Below are 17,805 nucleotides of genomic sequence, written 5' to 3'. Positions count from 1 at the left end.
TCAAGCAAGCAACATGCAGCTAGCTATGTTAAATTGACTTCAGGGAATTAATTTATTTAGTAATTTGGGTTTCAAATACTTAAAGAACAAATAAACAAAAAGAACATCCTATACAAAAAGGCAATTATCTTTAGGGAATTTGTTTGTGAGTGTGTGCAAGAGAGAAATCATTGCCTTCACTCTTCCCCAAATAAACTTATTTATATTTTTTATTTTGTTTCATTAGTTGTTGTTTTTAAAGCAAACCTCTAAATTTTCTTATTAGAATCTCCCTGTATGACACTGCAGAGATGCTAAGTGACCTGTTGTGTTCCAAATTTTTCCCTCACACACAAACAAAATTGTGTGCCTCTAAAGCTTAGGGAAAGTAAATGGGTCCTTGCCATCAGGACCAATAAACCCTCAAAGCAGCTGGACACACTACAGTGCAGCCCCAGCATTTTGGTGGCAGCGTATCACTATTTACTTTTGAAGGGAGCTCTTATACAAAACAGGGACCTGCCAGTAATGAGGGATCCATTCCCACCCACTCAATTCCTTCACACATGGCAAAGGGTCAGATCCCCTGACCTACGTACAGGCATTGCCCACAAACCTTCAAGCTCATTTTTGCAGCTTAGAAGGTTCAAAAGAGCTATGCTCAAGAAGGGGTACAGAATTTGAGCATGATGGAAGAATGCCCATGAGATCCTGGCGATATCCCTCATCCTAAGGCTTCCACAAGTGTGGCATCCTCCCTGGGGTTGTTGTGTGCTGAAACCTCATCTCTTCTACCCCCGTCCCTTCCGAGACATAGCAGGAAGGGCTGGGGCTGGCAGGAGAACATTTCAATTCTCAACAGGCTGCTCTACTTTCACCACCTCAGAAAAACAGAGAATAAACACTTGCATCAGCTGTGACTTGCATGTCTATTCCAACACTTATCTGCTTTGCTCGCTAACATGCCGATGAACCGCCTTCGCTTGCTATTTATGTGGCAAGTTTATTAGGCCTTCAAAGAACGATTTGCCAACTGGTGCTGAAGTAACCAACCAGATTGTTTTTTAACAAAGCGTGCTCGTAGTCAAAAACACAGGAAGCAAAGTATATGCAGAGTCAGACATTAGGCCCATCTAGATGAATGCTGTCAACACTTGTCTGAAAGCTGACATTCCCAGATGCAACCCAGGGACTGAACCTGGGACCAAGCATGTCCTCTGCTGCTGAGCTACAGATTTTCCTCTTTGTGGCTTATGGTTTAGACTAGACATTAAAAGACACCCCTGCTATTAAGCAGTGACAGTCCGTTCCTCCCTTGCAGTTAAGGTTGGGCAAGACACTGGCCACAAAAAGGGTTCATGGTAAAGTTTTGCGGGGTGAAGCAACTGCAAGCAGAGGGCAGCCTACAAGTTGCATCAACCTATTGTTTTTAACGGAAGCAAAGGGTTCTTGTTGGAGAAAGCTCATTTTCCTGGTCCTTTTCAGAAATACAGAACTGCATCTTTCTCAGAAGGCTGGCGAAGTTTAAAGGAGGGACAGGTTTGTGAGCCTTGGCCTTCGGTTGTGTTTATTTCTTTAAAAGCCTCCAGTGGGTTTGGCAATGCTATGCTATTAGTGGGAAGAAACTTAAATTAACACACATACACACAGATTGGCTTTAGTAGTTACTTCATATCCCGCCATTGTAGTAACTTTAGTGGTAGCTACATCACATCTAGATCATCTACACACACACACAAACACTCTCTTCTGCTAATACCAATATTCCATTTTCTCTTGGTCACAACACAATGTTCAGCTACACACTTCTGTCATCTGGATTTGTCAGGCTGCTGGCCTGAGTTGGGAGAATTCTAAACATCAGCCAAAAATAATGAGCACATGCTTGAGAAGTCGAGTCCAAATAGTTTCCAGAAGGGAGCCATGTTTATGGTGGTTGTTTGCTGCAACAGACGTAGAGCCTTGTGTCGCTTTAAAGTACAGTCAAACCTCGGTGGTTGAACATAATCCGTACCGTTTGACTTCCAAAACGTTCAACAACTGAGGCGCATCTTCCAATTGGTTGCAAGAGCTTCTTGCACTCAAGCAGAAGCCGCGTCAGACGTTTGAGTTCCAAAAAAATGTTTAAAAACTGGAGCATTTACTTCGGCGTTCAGGAACTGAAATGTTCGAAAATGGAGCCATTCAAGAACCGAGGTTTGACTGTAGAAGCTTTTGCAGCTAACACTTCATACATCTGATGAAACGGACTCTAGGCCCTGAGAGTTTAAAGGGTACAGCTGCTTTCTCACTTTTGCCCAAAATGAATACCACGGTATTGATTTATTAGCAGTTTTAACGCAATATACACTTCATAATATGCAACTACAAATAAAGATTACAGGGAAGATAGAAACAAGAACAGTATGTGGGATTTGGGTTTTTTGATGCAACAGCATTTATATGTATACTGATGGTTCTCACCTGGTGGAAGGTGAAAGGGATAAAGGGCAGAGAATAAGATGTTCTTAAAAACACAACTCAAAAACCTTGGAGGTAAAGAAATGCTACAATTGCAAAAGGTATGTTAACAAATTAGAAAGGTGGCCGTTTTTTCTAGCAACCATGTTGGTGGTTGTTAACACTTAAGATAGACTGTACCTTTCCCTTGGGAGAGGGGGATTAAAATATTGACAATACCTTTTAGGGGAGCAAGCAACATGTCACAAAATAGTGAGCAAACTTTCATGCTCTTCAGAATCCTTCACATGGCGGATGTTAAACAAAACAGGCAGGGGGAGAAAGCTAGCAAGTTTTTACAGCCACAATGTCTACATTTGCAATATTCTAGCATGCAATCCTGGGGGGCATTTGCAGCCTTAATGGGTACTCTGTTGGGTTTCATGTTGCACCAAGGCTGCTGAGGACATTATGACAAATATCCCCTATGATTATTTTACAAAATACAAACTTGAGCAGTTACTTCAAAAGGCACTTTCCCTCTGTACAAAATTCCAAAAAAAAGGCACTGTTGTGCTGGGTTATTAAACAGAAACTGTATTACTGCCTCTTCTGCTTCCTGGCTCTGAAATACCTACAAAACTGAACAAAATCTATAAGAGAGTCAGGAAACTTCCAAAAGGGAAAAATGGTTGGGAGAATGAAAAATTCACCCGAGAGATGAGAGATCAAAGGGGGGGGGGGATTCAAGGAGCACCAAGATGCTGTTCGTTCTTACCTTGGATGCTCAGCATCTGCCCCAGCTTCAGCGCTGCTCCTCGAACCTTGCAGAGGGTCCTCACGATTCTCTCTGCATTGGCCTCCGACATAAAGGGACTGGTATCCATAACAGCCTTTTTGCCTGAGGACAGGGTAAAAAAATAAAGGAAAATGCTGCATGGGTGCTACTATTGGCACTGTACCCACTTGGTCCAAAGGACCTTGCTTTCTTCGCCTTTCAGGTAGCAGAGAAGTATCAATTACTGTGCAGCCTTCCTCGATATAAGGGAGGTAAAAGCAGACAACCTGGTGCCATCCAGAGGTTTTGGACTACAATTCATCTCAAAACGCTTTGTCCAAATGTTCTCTCATGCTTTTTACCTCCCTGACTCTGCAAAGCTAGGGTGCCAAGAAGACGAGCTGAGAAGCCTTTGTCAGGGAGGTGTTACTTGCCACAGACACTAAGAAATCTTAATGAGTGAACACATTCGCACACACTTTGTGCATAGGGCTGCCCCTGAAGACAGTTAGGAAACTTGAAACTAGTACAAAATTTGGTGGCCAGGGCAAGACAGTTTGAGAATATTACACCAATCCTGGTCTGACTGCACAGGCTACCAATTAGGTTCTGGGCCCAATTCAAAGTGCTGTTTTTAACCTATAAAGCCTTAAATGGCTCAGGACTGCAATACCTAAAGGACTGTCTCTCCTCATAGAAACCGATCAGGTCCCTGCGATCATTGTCCCTGCGATTGGGTTGTTTTTCTTCTTTATTTTTATTATGTATTCCTATTGTATTTTTATATTGTGAACCACCCTGAGATCTAGGATGAAGGGTGGAAGATAAATTTAATAAATAACAACAATAACAATTCTCCTTCTGCATCTTTTTTGTTAATAATTAAATAATCTTTATTAATTTAAATTACACACATATACAAAGAATTTAAAATCTCATACTACAAAAACAAAACTAAAGAAAAAACAATTAAGAAGAAAAGAAAATACAGAAAAAAAGAAGAAAAAGCAGATTTACGTGCATAAAAAAACTTAATCTTCCTAATTAATACTTAAATAAACACGTAAATAAAAAAGACTTCTGACAAAATAACTCTTCCAATCATTCTCATTGTACTGTTTATACTGTCTTTTTTTCGCACAGTTTTATATTCTTTAATATTGTTCCCGTCTACTCCACAAACAGTATTTGTTGTGTTTACAAGTATCACTCAAGTTCTGCTAATATGGTGTGGTTGGTACAATATGATCTTATATAATCCTTAAATATTCTCCATTCTCCAAATATTTTCTGGTTCAATACTCCTTTAACGCTTCTTGTCAGTTTTGTTAGTTGTAAATACTCTAACATGAGTATCTGCCAATCTGTGATTGTCGGTATTGTTTCGTTTTTCCACTTCCTCGCCACAAGAATTCTTGCTGAGTGGTGGCATACATGAACAGTATCTCCCTGAGACAGTATAATCCCAAGAACCCCCACCCTTTTAATGAAGTTTGAAGCAAAAACATGAAGGCTTCACAGGGCAGGGACTTCTATTTGCTGGGCCATGGACTCCTAACTTATTTGTTCCTGAAATACTGTAACTCATTGGAGGCTCTGAGCAGGTACTGCTGCTACAAATCTGTTTACTGACCTTGAAGCACAACTCTCCTCTCCTGACAGAAGAGGGCATGTAGAGACTGGATTTCATTTCACGTCCCTGGAAGGACTGTCCTTCCCAACAGCCATCTGGGATCACCTCTAATTTTTCCTCTGCTGCCGTAAGTACAGCTTTGAAGGTTAGCAGTGACCAACAGAGCTATTTTTACTTGGCTTGCTTGACAGACACAGTGAATCTCATCCAGAATGCACGATGGACATGAACTTTTGCACACCTTATTTTTTTTCTTTCCAGGATAGCTTGAATGGGAACAGCCAAAGACAAGTTGGCTGGTGGGTCCAAGGTCTCTCCTGCCTTGGAAAATAAGCTCACGGCACTTTAACTCTTCTCTGAAAGGGGTTATTTGGGTATTGTGAGGTGGGGGCCTTTACCCCATAATTTTAGCAGCAGTTCTTAACAGCCAAACTCTACCGACAAAATCATACTGTTGCTCCTCTTCGGAAGAGAACAACAGCAAAAAAGTGAGCCGTGATGCTTCATTTGAAAAGTCTTTTTGGAATGAATGACAAGATGGGCAGGTGGAGACAAGAGGCAGCCACAGGATACATCTTTTGACTTCATCAGAAAAACAAACATGACCTGGAATCGCAGAGGTAAACTCAAAGAGGAAACCTACAGAACTTACTGCTATTATTTTTGATTGATATTGCCATTTCCTGATGTTCCGTATTGATTTTACTATTAAGTGGAAGGACATCTTCAGGAACACAGCAAATGCCAGATCAAAACTTGCACTCACTAGCTGGAGAGCACCTGCTACCAAATGAGCCATCCCTTTCGTGCCCACTCCCTATTCTTAACAGTTGTTCCATGCAATGTTACCCAAAATGTGTAAATCCTACACCTACTAGGTGTGTTAAGCATTGCAGTCTAAGATATCTAAAACATTCTCTGATGCTTCTCCAACCTTTACTGGAAGAGGTCCACGGGACAGCATTTGCAAAGCCTACCTTGTATCAGCCTAAACCGTGTTATAGGATTACAAAGGTTGTCTTCTGAGTGTTGAGCCTAAATCTCCTGTCCTGCTTTACTGCCCCTGTTTTCCACACCAGCTGTGAACAACTGATGTTTATCTCCTTTCCAGAATGATTCTAAAGGCTGATTTCCCTGTAATCCTCTGAATGAGAGGCAGCACGATTTAAAATTCACCCATTCTGGTCTTCTACTCCAGGCAGCCAAACAGGCAGTATCCTTCACGCCTCACCCTTTATTTACCCCTTTCCTCCTAGCCTCTCCCTGGAAAGAGGGGGGTTGCTTGAGAGCTGCAGAATTGACGAAAGAACCCAGACCTCACTTTTAAAACCAGCGATCTATCCTTTCCATACTAATCCTGCCCTCTGTAGAATGTAGAATCATCTTTTTAGTTATAACAAGAGATTTGGGGAAGCAGTGGCCTTCCATGTAGGACTCCCAGTTTCTATGACCACTAGGCCATGCTGGGTGAGGATGATGGGAGTCAGAGTCCAACAGAACTGAGAGGACTACAGGTTCCTCCACTGCTAATCTACAAGTGGTCAGGAAAAAAGTCTCATGAGCTTGACCACTACACACACATTTCTACTTTTCTTCCTTAAACACACTAGCAAATTAACAGAAAAAGCCCTTGATAGGTCAATGTCTCCTTAAACCAAATCCCATAAAAATAGCTGCTCCCACCTCACCTTGCTGTTTTTGCCAGCAACAGCAAGTTCTACACCCTTTCATAGTATGGCTGATCTTGCATGCAGGTCAGGGAGTGCCCGATTATACAAGGTACCTCTGGCAAACAGAAAAATGTAAACAGAACTGTTACACAATCTTTCTTTAAGAACAAGCTCTCTCCAATAAGAGGAACGAGAGCTGCAAAGGAATGCCTTCAGAGCCATTCAGGGTGATCTGCCACCATGCTTTTTCGGATATACATTTTGAACCTGTGCACAGATTCTGCGATTGTACAGCCTGATATTTCTGCAAGAAATTCTGACGTTTCTGCAGGAGATTTAAGGTCGACCACAGGTGACTTTAAACTCTTGTTCTACATGCCCCAGTTTTGCTCTGTGAACAGGAGGGAGTCCCATTCAGGGGAGTATATATGCACTGAGACACTTTCACACACTACACAAGCAGCATGGGGTAACACGAATTTGTGAACCTGTCTGATGGGAACAGTGAAAGCTTTGCTGTCAGGAAACAGGAGCCAACATACTGGAAAGGTTGCAACTGAGATGCTAAAGTTTAGGGCATCAAGAGAGATCAGATAAATTCCATCTGCACTCTCAGGAAGGAACTAACAGTTTCTCCAAATATAATATGCACCTCTAAGAAAATGCTACTATAATTATGGGAGGAACATTATGCAGGGACAGGTTATCACAGATTGAGCAAGACTAAGGTAAGAGGGTTTAGTGACAGAGCTCACACTTCACATACTAAACACAGGAAAGCTGCATGACCATTGCTCTCTCTGGTTCTGTATTGTCTACGCTGGCCAGGAGTGACTCTCCTGGAGATGCCAGGGATTGCATGCAAAGCAGATGCTCCACCACTTCCATGCCCCTTCCCAAAACTTTCATGTTCAACCCCAGCAGCTCAGGTTATAAGGACCCCAATGCTAAGACAGAGAAATCTCTGCTTGAGACCTTGGAGAGCCTACCAGAGAAGACAGCAAGTCATGTGTAGTTGTCAGGTAATGTAAGAAGCACAGGAATAGCCTGCTAGATCAGGTCAATGACCCAGATAGTCCAGCATCCTGTTCTTACAGGCGTAACATTCAGTTATCAGGGCTGAAACTGGCAATGGGCAGACACAGTCCTCTCTCTCTCTGCCATCTGCCAAGCCGAAGGGCATATCGCCGAGAGCTTTTGCAATTAGGTGAAGGGCTGCATAAAATCAGGCTAAGAGTCACCCCTCCCTATGCTGGGGGTGGGCACACATAAGGAAGGATCGGTGTTCACATATGTCAATGGGTCAGATGCTCAGTGGAAAGCCAGCCCCTTGCAATGTTATTGAGCACAAGGCTGGCTTCATGGCCAATTGCACTGCCAACCAGAGATCTTGATCTTTCAGTAATATAGCCCTGTTACAGAGGGAAAATGGACCCTTGGTGGAGTCACAGTTAGGTATGGCACTAAAGGCCACTACTCCCAGGTTACTTTTCCCGATGCACATTTTTAACATGTAGCAAACCGGTGGGGAAGAAAGAGAAGCCAAATATACACATCCCTGATTAAATACCAGCCATAACCAGGCATCCAGTGAATCAGATTTGTCAGACTTACACCTTGACCATTCACCAACGTTGGGCAGCTTTCTCTTATAATATTTTGAAGAGTGGGGAAATAAGGTGGGAAACATTTTACCTAACAACAATAACAACACAAAGGAAGAGCAGAAGGTCTGGCTTATGGCAGCAAGATGTAGATAGATAGATAATTTATTACGGTCAAAGACCAGCTCGCATAACACAATAAAAACAGAATTCATAAAGATAAAATATACAATCAGAGCAGATTGTAGCAGGCAGCAAGATGTAAATTTGGCACAGTCCTCCTCTTCCCAAACTAATCCAAGTGCATCCATTTTGGTTTTAAGAGGTATGAGCACCTTGGGCAGGATGGAAGTCCAGCCCTCTCTCCGCAGCCCTGGCTGACCCCTCCTGAGTTTGTGAACTTGCATCAGGCAAGATCAGATGCAAGTACAGAAATGACTTCATTGCTGTTGCTGTGCAATAACACTTTACTCCTTATCGCAGATATATTCTGTATAACCTTCACTTCAGTGACGTTGTTAGCCAATGCCAAGACAAACAAGAGATCTATTTATGGTAAAACAAGGACTGGAACCATTATTCTTATTATTTAATCATCTGAAAGGATAGAACCAGAAAGGCAAACTTCAAGTTCAAGGATTGCTGCAAAACAGGACAGGCAGCCATGAAGTCATTCATTTTCCTGAGCAAATAGACAGCGGGCTTCTGTGTTGATCAGGGTCAGTAGAGAGGAGGACTCTTTGAAGGGGTGGACAAGCTCACCCTTCTCCACAGTTTAGCTTTCTCCTGTCCTGCTTTAGGGGCAGGAGGAAGGGGATTTGCTTTCCTTAAATGCACTGAATCACCACTACTCCTTGAAGTATTTATTCAAAGAGGAAAACAATTGAAGGTTGCTGCGTAGGTTCAGGGGGAGAGTGGAATCTGGATGCAAAAACACTGTAATACTTTTATTAGTAACTACCCTAGTGACTATAGTGTTGTGCTGCCCTTCCTTTAGTTGTGATTCTGTGCACTTGTAGAGCAAATTGTGTTTGGGGACAAGGACACGACCGGATGCTTGTATTAGCAGTAAGCAAAGGAACACTCACCATTCTGCTCTTCGGATCTAAGGCTCTTTTTCGCAACCTCTGCCAAGGCTCCGATGCCAAGACCAACAGCTAAGCCTTTAATGGACAAAAAGGAAAGGGGGGGGAGAGAGAGAGACAAGAGAAAGTCAAAGGCAGCGGGATAAAATGCCATCTGTATGCGGTTACATATCTTTGTGGCTTAATGAGCAGAGGCAAAGTAGCTCTTTATTCAATACGGTTTAAACTTGACTACAGAGCACAAAGGGAAAGAATCCAGAACCGCTCCGCTCAGTTTCAGAGGCATGCTGTGCCCACTTTCCCCAGGGCAGCAAAACCTCTGTCCAAAGGAAACATCTTCTGTTCAGAGAAAAGGGCTTTAGAAACCAAGAGTTAAAGGGGCAAGCAGGGACAGTAGTAGAGACTGCAGGTTGTCCATCCATGAGGTCAAGTTTAGTACTAGTCACACAGGGTCTTTGATCTGACACAGCAAAAATGAGGGAGGTCAGTAAACTCTCCTGGAGGCTGTGCCTAGACCTTTAAATATCCCCACATGCTTGTTTAATGCAACTGTTATTTCCACAACTGAAATAAAAGATACCCCACTTCATCTGGCATCCTCAACATTTCATCAGTCCCTTCGACCTTCCTCCACAATCTGTTTTACCCTTTACCTTACTGTGGCCAGCAGGGCTCAAATTTGACCCCAGGGCAACTGGAGGAGAAGAGTGAGTGACATAGCTTATACCTCCCCAACAGCATATTTGGCCTGGTGTTGATACCTTGGAGCATTTAATGGTATCTAGGTGGAGGATCTGGCAACTCAAGTTCTTACATGATAAGTTCTCTCCAAAAATAATTTAGTAACAAGATGATTTGAATCTAGAGCAGTCAAATGCAGGACAGGGGAGGGAAAGTTGCACAGGCTGGAACTGGAATGGAAAACCTCAATTTGCAAGTGCAATTAATGCAATAACACCTCGGCATGATGGCTGTGGAAGATAAGTACCATTCTGCCACACATGCAGACACGCACATACCTGCATGCAATATTTGCACAAAATAACACAGGGAACACCCAGCTAAGCTCTGTTCAGCATCAACAACTATGAAATACCAACTGTTTGTTCCATATCCAACCTAGCTCATAATTGCTTAGAGAATGAGATTTTGAAATCTGCAGAGGTGAAATCTGAAGAGAATCTCTATATTCTTGCCTTGAGTGCGGATGTGTCGAATGAAATTAGGAGATATTTCAGCAATCCTCACTTGAGTAGCAGTTCAGAGTGACATAATAACCCAAAGCTACAGGATTCATATCTCCATAACTAGGCTGGCAGATCTTCTAACCACCTCTTCATCTGCAAGTACATCAGCAAGGAGCTACCACTAACATATATGTGTATATCCACACACCCCGTGGGAGGAAAGAAAAGGCTGGAATTTTATGAAGGAGTTGGTAGAAGACTCAAGGCAAATCTGACCAGCTGAACAAAGACTGGAGCCCTTACTAGGCCTGCAGGGCGATGCAGAGAGATAAATCTTACTTCTCTACCTGCGTTGAATTTACTCAGTGGTGCTCTCTCACATCCATGTCATAAGTTTCCTTCAAAGCCCTAACAGCTTAAGACCATGTTAGCTGGCAGTGATCTTCAGGCTTGAGGTGTTGTTGGACTACAAGTCCCATCTTCCTTGACCATTGGCTAAGATGTCTCAGAACAATGGCGGCTGCAGTCCATCATCATCTAGGGCAGAGGTTTTCAACTTTTTTGAGTCCACGGCTCCCTTGACCAACTACGTTCCTTCTGCAGCACCCCTGTGGGGCTCAGGAGTCCATTTATGTCACCCCTTGCCTGGCAGCCTCTCACCCTTTTTGCAAACACCCTCCCTTGTGGAGTGTTTCCTCAGCCTCCTTTCCTCTCCCCTCTCCTTGGGAGTCCTCCAGGCAGCCACTGCTGCCGCCCCTGGTCTCTGAGCTGCCCCCCGCCCCCACCCCAAAGACAGGTACCTGGTTGCACTGTCCATTCCCAACAGCAAGGGCTGGCAGACTGGCTGGCTGGCTGACTAGCTGGGCTCCCTGGCCTGCTTGCTTGCATGCTTACTCCGAGGCCGCTCCAGCTTCTGGCAACCAGCACCCCCTGGCCAGTTCCAGAGACACCATTTGTCTGGGGAGCTTGTAGCCAGGGCTGCTGCAACAAACAGCCATGCAAGCCTTTTGGAGGGAGAGATGCAAGAGGGCATCAGAGGAGGGAGGGAAGGGAGGAAAGAGGGTTGCCCGTGGCACCCCTGACCATCATTCAAGGCACCCCGGGGGGCCACAGCACACTGGGTGAAAACCACTGATCTAGAGACCCAAGACTGAAGAATGCTGGCTTAAGGATGAGTTGCTCCCATACAGGTCAATCATGAAATGAAGATCAATGCCAGAAGCCTTTGTTCTTGGAGTCATGTCAAGAAAAAATTAAGCAAGTGAGCATGAAATATAGGGCCATCTCTGTGGCAGTGCCATGATTGTTGCATGCCCTCCCAATTGAAAGACGTGTTTATTTCAACAACCTTTTTATTGTTGCAGATTTCAATATCTAGCATCTTTTACTCTTTGTGCTTCTTGCTTTGGGTACTCTGTTACGGCTTTTAGAACTGGCTGTACCTGCTTTTTTATTAATTAGAACTTATGCTATATGCCACACTGGGAACTTTTGATAGAAGAGTGGGATATATTTTATTAAATAAGAAAGTAATTATATAACTATAATGCAAAACAACCTATAGTTATGCCAGCAGTTTAAATGAGCCAAGAACTTGACATTTACATGGGCTTCGATTTGACTTATCCAGCTTCAACACCTCTTCTTCCCCACTGGATAATGTTTAGACGTGTACAATATGTACTTTCCCTTGAACTGCACAGCTCCACCTTAATTATCACATAAACTCACCTCCCTCCCCAGAACCACAGCAGCCGAAGATAGGCGTATGTCATAAACAACTCCAAATGGTTGGCTTTTAAAATATTAACCAGGAGGTATATCTTGCTTCACTGTTTTAGAACTGTTTACATTATCAATTTATTTTGATAAGGCCATTCTCCTTCAAGGGAGGCATTTGCCTTAGTGTTTGCAAACAGACTGCATTGTAAAGCCAGGCTGGTGCTGCTGCTCTTTTAAACAGCAGTAGAACATTGTAGGGGTATTTTCAAGCCTGCAGAGTTTTTTGTACATCTGACAGTCACCTAAATAAGAATTGAATTCTTGCACCACATGCTCCAATTCATGATTCTCAATCTACTTCTTGGGGGGGTTTCCTGTTTTTAAGGAATTATATGCCATTATAGGAACCTTTCTTTTGGGTGGTGCAGTTGGACCACGACAACAGATCATTCCCACCTGCTGATTTATACCAGCACAAACCCAGCTTGGCTACTTGGCCACCCTGTGTTGAAATAGGGTTACCAGATGTTCCCGGGGTCAGTCCCCAGATTTGCAAATCTGTCCCCAGGAAACATGGCAGCTGCAGCCTCAGCAGCCAGGAGCCAGCCTGTTACTCTGCGCATTTATGTTTCACAGCATGCGAAAGAAGGGCTTTGCACCTTTATACAATATACGTTTTGCCTCACCATCCCCACTACTGACTACCTGTTGCTACGCAGCTTCAATAAATAAATAAATAAATAAATAAATAAATAAATAAATAAATAAATAAAAAAAATTAAAGTGTGTCCCCGGATTCATTGAGAAAAATCTGGTAACCATATGTTAAAGCCCCCTCACCAACTTCTTCACTGTAGAATCATAGAATTGTAGAGTTTGAAGGGACCCTGTGGGTCATCTAGTCCAACCCCCTGCAATGCCAAATGCATCACAACTGATCGGAAGATAATACGGGGAATGCTATGCAAAATCAGTGCATAAAGTAACCGCCTAATCTGGAAATGCAACAGCAACAGTTTTTTGTTTTTGTGTAAAAAAAAAAAAAGCTTCTTAGACTCACAGAATTGTAGAGTTGGAAGGGACTGAAAGGGTCATCTAGTCCAATTCCTGCACTGCATGGGGTTGGACTACATGACCCTCGTGGTCCCTCCCAACTTAAAACTGAAAGCAGCCCATATATTTTTCATTTGCCGTCCAACCAATGCATGAAGATTAGTACCAAGGGAGTGTGAAGGACAAATATGAAATGCAATACAACAGAAGGCTGGTTTGGAAAGATAGGCACGCCCTTGGAGGGTTTGGCAAACAAGCCTATGATTAGCAGAAAAATCAAGTGATAACTATGCAACCAATAACCTTGTTCACACTGTAATAAAATCCTGTTGTTACAGAGTCGCCACAGGGTCTTGGCAGGCATAAACACACCCACCCCACACACATAGCTTCCCTTCAGAAGAACAAACAAGCCCTCCCCTGTTCACAGGCTTCTAACAGTTGAAGAGGAGGAGCTCCTATGCTTCTGAACTCTGTGGCCAGCTGTGGAGGCAGGCACATGCAAAGTCCACCCAACAACCAGTGCTGCTTACCTGCTGCGCTAATAATTAAATTAAATCAATTCAATACCCATAATTCAAAATGCACTGATACAGGCCAGATTATGTATCGAGTAAAACTAAATGTTGCACAGCATGCAGGTTTGCATGCATCTGCCCCAATGTGACATGCATTTTAGCAAAAGCAGCTAGAAGGAAACAAGACTCAAGGGAAACCTGATTGAACAAAGGCTGGAGTCCATACTAGGCATGCAGGGTGGTGCAGGTGAACAAATTCATGCAATGGGGCTCTCCCACATCAATGTCATTAGCTTCCTATTTGTGTCCAGGCTCGATTTAAAGTGCTGGTTCTAGCCATCAAAGCTCTAAGCCGCTTAAGACCATGCCAGCTTGCAGTGATCTTCAGGCTCGGGATGTTGTTGGACTACAAAGCCCATCATCCTTGACCATTGGGCTAAGCCAGTGTTTGTGAACCCTGGTTAAAGTTGCATAGTTACATCAGCCTTGATGCAGAAGGCACACTACATCCCAACCAACGTTGAAAAGTGAAGACGAGGAAAGTTTGCATGGGAGAATGGTTACGTGACGAGGGAGCATGATGCCTGCGCAAGGACTCTTGAGGCTATGTTCACATTACATTGATTTCCAGGCTTTCTGTAGCCCACCCTTCCTCCAGATCAGATCACAGGGCAGCTTACGACGCCACACATTCAGTGGCAAATGTTAAATAAAACAGAATTAACTCCAGACACCCAGCACCAAGCAGAAGCACCAGCCAGCATCATCAGGATCCAGACTTCTAAGTCAAGAACTACTGTGTTCACCACACTCTTCAAGGACCTCATTACACCTTCAGAGAGTGAGTGCAACTGCAATTACTGTGGGCCTGAATCTGATTTTTAAAAGAGATCTCAGTGCTCTGCAATTTCTGACTTTACATTATTTTTTTTAATTCCTTTCACTTCTCCAAAACCAAGTTGATCTTAACTCTTATATATATATATATATAAAGCACTGCAGCTATATTTAAATAGCAGATGAGGAGAGTTTTTGTTTTTACTGAGACCAGTAAACCAGAAACAGAGAAAGGAGGGCCATATGAACTTTTAAGATAAGGTATATTTTCAGGAAGGTTTGGTGAATCCTACATCCAGGATCACATTCTGTGCTCAGTGAATAACCTATGCACACAGAGCCCGACAAATAGCACCGATCTTAATACGACTTACTTATGTATCAGCCTGTTTAGGACTAGGATGCCAAAACAAAGCTGCAAAGCTTTGCCTGCTGTAAAAACTGGTATTTTAAGGGAGAACTCTTGGGCTTATACACTTCTTCCACCCCTTCTGTAGTATACAATTACTCCTTCCTTCCTTGGCTGCAGGCAACCCATGGTTTTCTGTTTTGTCTAAGTCAATAAACTATAGTTTCGAAATGCTGGATTCTAAGGCAAGTGCAAGCCAGAGTTTGCTGGTTTATGCAAAACAGAAAACTATGGTTTGCCTCATACAAGGAAGGGAGGGAAACACTGTACATGAGGGCAGAGGAGGTGGAAACCACTGAGCCAGAGATTCCTTAAAGCCTCTTTCATATACTGCTAAACCATAGCTTGGTGCTACTTTTAATCAGCCCAGTTCAACACTGAGAAAAATTATTTTGGGAGAAGCTACTTTTAAAGACAGCTGTTCACAGTAGAAAGAGGAAACTGACTAAGATACCAAGCTAGTTTAAGTATAGAGAGTGACTTTTGTGTTCCCACACCAAGCTAGAAGCAGATTACAGCACTCCCACCACCCCTGCTGAATTGTTTGAGTCAATTCATAAGCCTGGCCTGTCAAGTTTCAGACACTGGTCATCCCCCTCCTATGCATTCCTGACACATTTTGGAGTCAACAGTTCAAAATATCTGCTGCATATACTTAAGTTAACCGAAAGCTAAACCTTCTCAACTCAACACAGAAGCATTTATTTCCTATTTAAAGCTTGAGTGTGAGGAAATTCTAATGGGAAAGCTGTTGCTACAGGATCATGAAGACACTTGTAGCACACAGCTTGATATCAATAGTAAGTCTGATGTGCAGAGCCAAAAAAGTTCCCCATCTCTGTCAGGCCTCCCCATTTGGCCTGTGAAACCATTTTGGCCCATCTTCACCCACTTGCTATACAACTGACATCATTTATCTGTTTAACCCACCAGATGGATCTAATTCCCCACCCCTGCCCCGGAAGAGAGCTTTCTACTCCTCACCTGCAAAAAAAAAAAAAGTGACAAAACACTTGAACTCAGAGAATTCTTGAAGAGTTCTTTCCATAGATGATATAGAGATGCCAAAATAAGATTCAGCCCATGACATCTGTCTTTTAAAGCTGCCAAAAGACTCCTTCAGCTACAATCTGCAATTGTTCCACAGCAGAACCATAAATATCTACAATAACTCAGCAGACATTCCCATTCGTGAGCATATTCAAGGAAGAGGAAGTATTCAGGAGGTCCCAATCTAAACAATGTGGATTAAAGTGTTTGCAAGCACAAAACTTATTTACAAGGGAGGGAGGAAGCATTCATAGCATTATTTCTTGTACTAACTCAGGGAAATGTTTGCTTTGTTCCCTAGCTTTGAATCTGCTTCAAGTAAAATTGTATACTGCACAGGCCTGAGGTACCTTGCCTTCTAGAAGCCAGTTTCCTTAACACTTTGCTACATAGACAGAAACGTTCAAAAGGCATATAGAAGTAGATCTCATCTTGGAGAAATGAATACTAAGGAGAGGTGCCAACTCTAGCTATAAATAGGGAAGGTCACAAAACAGCAGGGACGCATGTTGGCTGTCTACACACTCGCTACACCAAATATACCAGAGGGAAACTGATACCCTTTCATCATGCTACAGGGTTCAAGATGCTAGCGATTCCAGGGAGCTCAAAGAGGTGCAGAGAGGGTTCTTGGTCTGGTTCTAGATGTAGAAAAGTACCTTTAAAGAGCCAGGATATCACAAGCTTCAACTTTTCTATCTGTTGCGTTATAGTGATGGGGAAGGGCAGGGGTCCCACACCTGGTAAAATCCTCCCTTTTAAACGTAAATCTTAAAAGGAATAGTATCTCTCTGTAAACAAAATGTGTGCCCCAAGTATTTGGAGTAATACTGACTGGGCTAAGAGTCAACAGACAAAACACAGATGCTGCAATTTGAAAGCCACTTGTTTCTTGAATCATTTTATGCTATCACTGACACCTTTCGAGTCATTTTTGCAAAACAAAGACCATGTGCATAAACTTGCTACTGAAGGAAGCTACGCACACTTACCTTGGAGTGAAGTCCCATTAAACTCAACAGGGCTTACTTCCAAGCAGATATGCACAGGATAACACTGTTTAAAGGTTTGTATACAAAGAAAGAAGTGGGAGTTTTTGTGGGGGGATACTCCTTGGATTTTTAACTCCTCTGAGGGTTTTCAACTGCTGGTAGCCACCTTGGCTGATGGGCTGGGAAGATGGGCTGTGCATATGCCTGAAGTACTTAACACACTTTTATTCATATTTAAAGCCTCTATTCAAGAGCTCCTGGTCACACTCCTATCTCTTTGTATCGTTTTAAGTTTCTATCCTGCTGCATCCCTGTCAATTTCCTTTAAAAGACATCATGTCTCTCTATTCAAGTACCAGCTTCCTGATGAATACAGAAGCATCAACATTCATAGTCTTATTCACCACCACAATTCAGAAAGACTCACCTCCAAAATTAGCGAGTCTCCCAATTCGAGTAACTGGCACCTTTCGCTCCCGGGCACGTTCACTGAGCTGCAGGGATTTAGGAGAATACGGACCATTAATATGGACAACTATTTTCCTAGCAAATGCATCAAGAATTCGACTTTGGCAGCAGAAAATTGGCTGGCAGTACAATCCTATACATGTCTACAAAGAACTAAGTCCCATTTTGTTCAACAATACTAGTTCTGTAATTACTTATGAACCTGTGTGATCACATCCAGATCCTAGTTGCTACCATGCCTCTAACTTTTAGAGCTAAATAAATGAGCCTGACAACCAATGTCTGATGACATCACAGAAGACAAGCTGGGAGAAAGAAGATTTTTTGTTGTTTGAAGGCAGGATTTGCAAGGGGTGCGTGGAACCGTCCACGAATTTAGAA

At 43.0% G+C, this 17,805-nt stretch overlaps 1 protein-coding gene across 1 annotated transcript in view; it reads right to left on the bottom strand.

Moving 5' to 3' along the window:
* The window catches only part of COQ8A (coenzyme Q8A), a 53,863-nt gene that overhangs the window by 11,061 nt on the left and 24,997 nt on the right, over window positions 1-17,805 (bottom strand). The window contains exons 4-6 of the mRNA XM_082214841.1: window positions 17,384-17,450; window positions 9,192-9,266; window positions 3,197-3,319 (exon numbers count right to left, since the gene is read on the bottom strand). Of these exons, the coding sequence (XP_082070967.1) occupies window positions 3,197-3,319; window positions 9,192-9,266; window positions 17,384-17,450 (265 nt within the window). The remainder of the gene's footprint in view (window positions 1-3,196; window positions 3,320-9,191; window positions 9,267-17,383; window positions 17,451-17,805) is intronic.

Source organism: Podarcis vaucheri, assembly GCF_965113315.1.
Source record: "Podarcis vaucheri genome assembly, chromosome: 3".
Lineage (NCBI taxonomy): Eukaryota > Metazoa > Chordata > Lepidosauria > Squamata > Lacertidae > Podarcis > Podarcis vaucheri.
This window is presented reverse-complemented; position numbering and strand designations above follow the sequence as displayed.